At 36.2% G+C, this 4,624-nt stretch overlaps 1 protein-coding gene across 1 annotated transcript; it reads right to left on the bottom strand.

The window, feature by feature from the left end:
• Positions 1-1,186: 1,186 nt before the first annotated feature.
• Positions 1,187-1,817, bottom strand: LOC128249549 (putative uncharacterized protein DDB_G0293968; the record flags this gene model as incomplete). Its single annotated transcript, XM_052973436.1, has 3 exons — positions 1,187-1,231; positions 1,454-1,483; positions 1,767-1,817. Coding segments are annotated over 3 exons (126 nt in total), but the record flags the coding sequence as incomplete, so codon positions are not given.
• Between the last annotated feature and the right edge of the window lie 2,807 nt (positions 1,818-4,624).

The raw sequence follows: 4,624 nt of genomic DNA, 5'->3' as shown, positions 1-4,624 counted from the left end.
TGGCAAAAGCAGAACGCTTCGTTGTCCATTTATATGAATCGAATGCATTTTTGCTTTGTTAAGAAAAGGAGAAAATACTTAAGGACAACACAGAAAAACAAAACATTATATCTTTCACATAGAGTTCATGCTGCTCAACAGCTGTTTCATTAAGATAAACACAATCATATGTATAATTACGTAATTGCGATACACAAATTAAGTTAAATATATTTTGTTCAAATTTATTAAAAAACTGTGTTTACCCAAATCGTCAAGTATGTTGTGCTCTGACAATCGGAAAACCGTTTCTGTTTTAAATGCAAAGGAGTGTCTGTGTGTGTGTGTGTGTGTGTGTGTGTGTGTGTGTGTGTGTGTGTGTGTGTGTGTGTGCGTGCGTGCGTGCATGCGTGCGTGTGTGTGTGTGTTTGTGGGGGTGGCATGTGTATGTGTGTGCTTGTGTGTGCATGCGCTCGTTTGTGTGCATGTCTGTGTGTGATATATAAATATATTTAAATTCTTATCGGAAATTCAAAGAGATTTCTTAATGTCTTCACTGCCTCCTAACCGCCAGATGCCTGCATCCATTATCAAAGAAATCATATTTAACCAAACGTGACCATACTCAAGATTTAACTGATTTCAGACAAACATGTGATGGAGAATTATTTAATGGCAGTAAACGTGTTCCAATGCTTCAGAGAATTCTCAGAACAAACTTGGACTTAAGATTCATTTCCGTTTGGCTTGCTGCTTATTGTAAATAACACATTTACTGTATTCTTGAGAAATTGGTTTTGACATTTCCGATAGCATATAAATGGAAAAGAAAGGGTGATGCAAAGAAATATATCTCTTTACTCTAAACGTATTTCTAAAACTTGTGCACATTGTTTGTAACTGGATATGTACGTGAGATTTCTTATTTTTTGAAGAATGTGATAGAATCATTGATGTCAAAATAGCCTAATTAGTATTATATAGACATGTGGTGCGCGAGTAGAATATAAGTGTGTGTGAGTCAGGTACGGCGGTGCGGTTAAAAGATCACTTCTCAACCACATGGTTTTAGTTGCTGTCCCACTGCATTGCATCATGGGTACGTCCTCTCAGTTAAAAACAAAAACTGACTGTAACTGATAAGGGATGTAGGACCAGGGAACTTCAAGCGTGAGCAGGATGTGATAGAAGAGAGAGACAACTACTGCTAATATTGCCCCTGCTGCTGCTGCTGCTGCTGCTGCTGCTGCTTCTGCTGTTGTTGTTGTTGTTGTTGTTGTTAAGGCGATGAGCTGGCAGAGACGTTAGAACGCCGGAGAAAAAGCTTAGCTGCATTTCGTTCATCTTCACTTAAGTTCAAATTTCCCCCGAAGTCGACTTCCCCTTTCATCCTTTCGAGGGTCGATAGAATAAGTACCAGTGGAACACTGAGGTCAAGATAATCCGCCCCACCCTCGAATTTGCTGACCTTGACCCAAAATTTGAGAACATTATTATTATTATTATTATTATTATTATTATTATTATTATTATTATTATTATCATCTTGATCATCATGATCATCACCATCATTATTCATACACACACAACAGATTAGAGACAAATTCTTCACATTGGGCTACCCTCCTAAGTAACCCAGCTGTCCCTAATAACATTGTTTTCTGGAGGTGTACTAAACTTTGCCTTTCATCCTTTCGGGGTCGATAAATTAAGTACCAGTGAAATACTGGGGTCGATGTAATCGACTCGTCCTCTCCCCCAAAATGGCAAAATTTGAAACCATTATTATTATTGTTGTTGTTGTTGTTGTTATGATTATTATTATTGTTGTTGTTATTATTATTATTATTATTATTATTACTACTACTATTACTACTAATAAAGATGTTAGTGATAATTTTGATGGGTTTTTCTTTTTCTCTATAAACTATAAAATTTCAATCCTCTCTGCCTAACCGCAAAACAAATTCGAGGCGGAGAAATACAAATCTCTGATTGCAATTCAAACCATCTTTCAAATGATTCGTTTTGGATTGTAATTAATTTCTCACTTGAAAAACAGAAAAATTACCAAAATATTTTATTGGTTGATTAGCGTATTGGATTAATTGTGATGATTGATTTTTGCCTGTCAGGCAACGACCGATGACGAAGAAAGGATACAGAAATAAAGTCTTAAATACATGATGTTTTAAATATATGTGTGCGTGTATGTGTTTATATATGCATTTGTGTATTTACATATATATACATATACATATATATGTGTGTGTGAGTATGTGTGTGTGTGTGTGTATGTATGTATGTATGTCATATATTTAAATACATATATATGTATATATGTATGTGTGCATACATAAATATATATATATATACACACAAATATATATGTGTATTTATATATTCATATATATATATTATATATATATGTATATATGTAATATATACGTATGCATGTATATGTGTGTACATATATATGAACATATATATTTACATATATATATATATGCGTGTGTGTATATGCACACGTGTGTATAAAACAAATAGCTTGATTGTTTTAATTAGGGGAGGAGATGACCTAGCGTTTCTAAACCAGTTAACGCTGCAGGTGACTGAAACGTAATGAGTTGTTAAGATAATTATTAGATGTAAAGGATTCGGTGATTCCCGTTGCCTCTGGTTATCCATCGAACCAATAAAGAATCTCGAGAAAGACGAAAAAAGGCTGACATTCTACGAGATAACCTATTGGGTCATGTGGTAACTGTGAGACTGGGTGGAGGTAATAGGGGTGATCAAGGATACAGAGTGGGTGTATCAAATTTGAAATCAGAAAGAATGGACGAACAGAGGCCGGCGTAGTTGCGGTGGAAAAGGATAAGTGAGGAGTAAAAGTCTTGTATAAGGTGCAACGAACAAACCTATCATGGTCATTGGTTTGTTGCTAGTAAAGTTAAGTGAAGGTGTGTATCTTAGTTCTAAGGGTATTCAGCTCATGATCGAAAGATTGTGAGTTCAAATCCCGGCACTGCACTGCGTTCTTGAGCAAGATACTTTATTTCATGTTGCTCCAGTTCACTCACCTGGCGAAAATGAGTAGTACTTGTATTTCAAAGGACCAGCCTTGCTACATTCCGGGTCACGCCTTGCCACATTCTGGGTCACGCCTTGCCACATTCTGGGTTCAGTCCCAGTGCGTGGCACCTTGGGAAAATGTCTTATAGTATAGCCTCGGGCCAACCAAAGCCTTGTGAATGAATTTGGTTGACGGAAACTGAAAAAAGCCCGTCGTATATATGTATGCATCTGTATGTGTGCTTGCGTGTGTATGTGTGTGTGTATTTGTGTCTGTGTTTGTCCTCACCACTACCACAGCTTGACAACCGGTGTTAGTGAGTTTACGTCCCCGTAACTTAGCGGTTCGGCAAAAAAAAATACCGATTGAATAAGTACCAAGCTTAAAAAACAAATAAATAAATAAATACTGGGGTCGATTCATTCGACTAAAACTTTTTGAAGGTGGTGCCTCAGCATGGCCACAGTCTAATGATTGAAGCAAGTAAAAGATGAAAGAGAGATGGCGTTCAGAAAATGACTTGTTATAAAATTTATATATTGAATACAGATTGTAGGCGAGTGACTCAAAACGACGGCTTTACACAGAGAAATCCAGATCTTATTGCTATTGCATGTCATTAGGGAAATTGAATACAGAAAATACTGACTTTTTTAGAAATTTAACTTATCGATTTTTGACATAAGCATGTGGCATATATATGATTTATAGCAAGCGGAGAACAAATTGTGTGACACACATTTTATTTATTATTTTTTTTGTTTTGTTATTAAGGGTAATAACGTATCACGTGATATGAAATGGTTGCAGCTGGTCTTAACCCTGGCAGCACTTAGTTGGCTAATGCCGTTGGGAAAGTCACAAACGTCAAAACCATTCTCGTAAAACTTGATTCTTTATATCTATTCAAAATAAATCAATATCAGGGGAAAATATCAGAATATTGAAGAACTATCTCAAACTGTGATCAGAGCAGATTTTATTGTGCAATTTATGCTCTTGGGGAAAGGCATGAAGGCATCAAGATGACAATATCAATTTAACATTTTTAGGAATAAAAACAAAAGAAAATAATGTTCGTTACTTTTAGTAAAATTTGGTAAAATAAAGCATTGTCGTAATTTGTCTATCGGTAATATAAATGTAATATAAAAAAGTTTCGAGAAGAACAAACTAATGACACGTATCGGTCGTCTTTTGCTTGTTTCAATCGTAGGACGGGGACCTTGATGAAGCACTGCCGTAGCGTATTTTTTTCAAGTCTAATAATTATTCCATCGTTTCTTTCGCCAAACTGCTAGGTTACGGGATGCGTAAGCAAAGCAACAACACTGTCAAGCGGACATATATATACGACCGGCTTCTTTCATCTTCCGTCTACCAAATCCACCTCACAAGGCTTTTGTCGATCCGAGGCTGTAAAAGGAGAAACCTACCCAAGGTGCCACGCAGTGGACTAAACCCAGAACCATACGGTTGGGAAGCAAGTTTCTTACCGCACAGCCACTCCTGCACGCACACACACACATATGTATATATATATATATATATATATATATATATATATAT

This window comes from Octopus bimaculoides, chromosome 15 (genome assembly GCF_001194135.2).
Source record: "Octopus bimaculoides isolate UCB-OBI-ISO-001 chromosome 15, ASM119413v2, whole genome shotgun sequence".
NCBI lineage: Eukaryota > Metazoa > Mollusca > Cephalopoda > Octopoda > Octopodidae > Octopus > Octopus bimaculoides.
The sequence above is the reverse complement of the archived record's forward strand: the minus strand, read 5'-3'. Positions and strand labels throughout refer to the sequence as shown.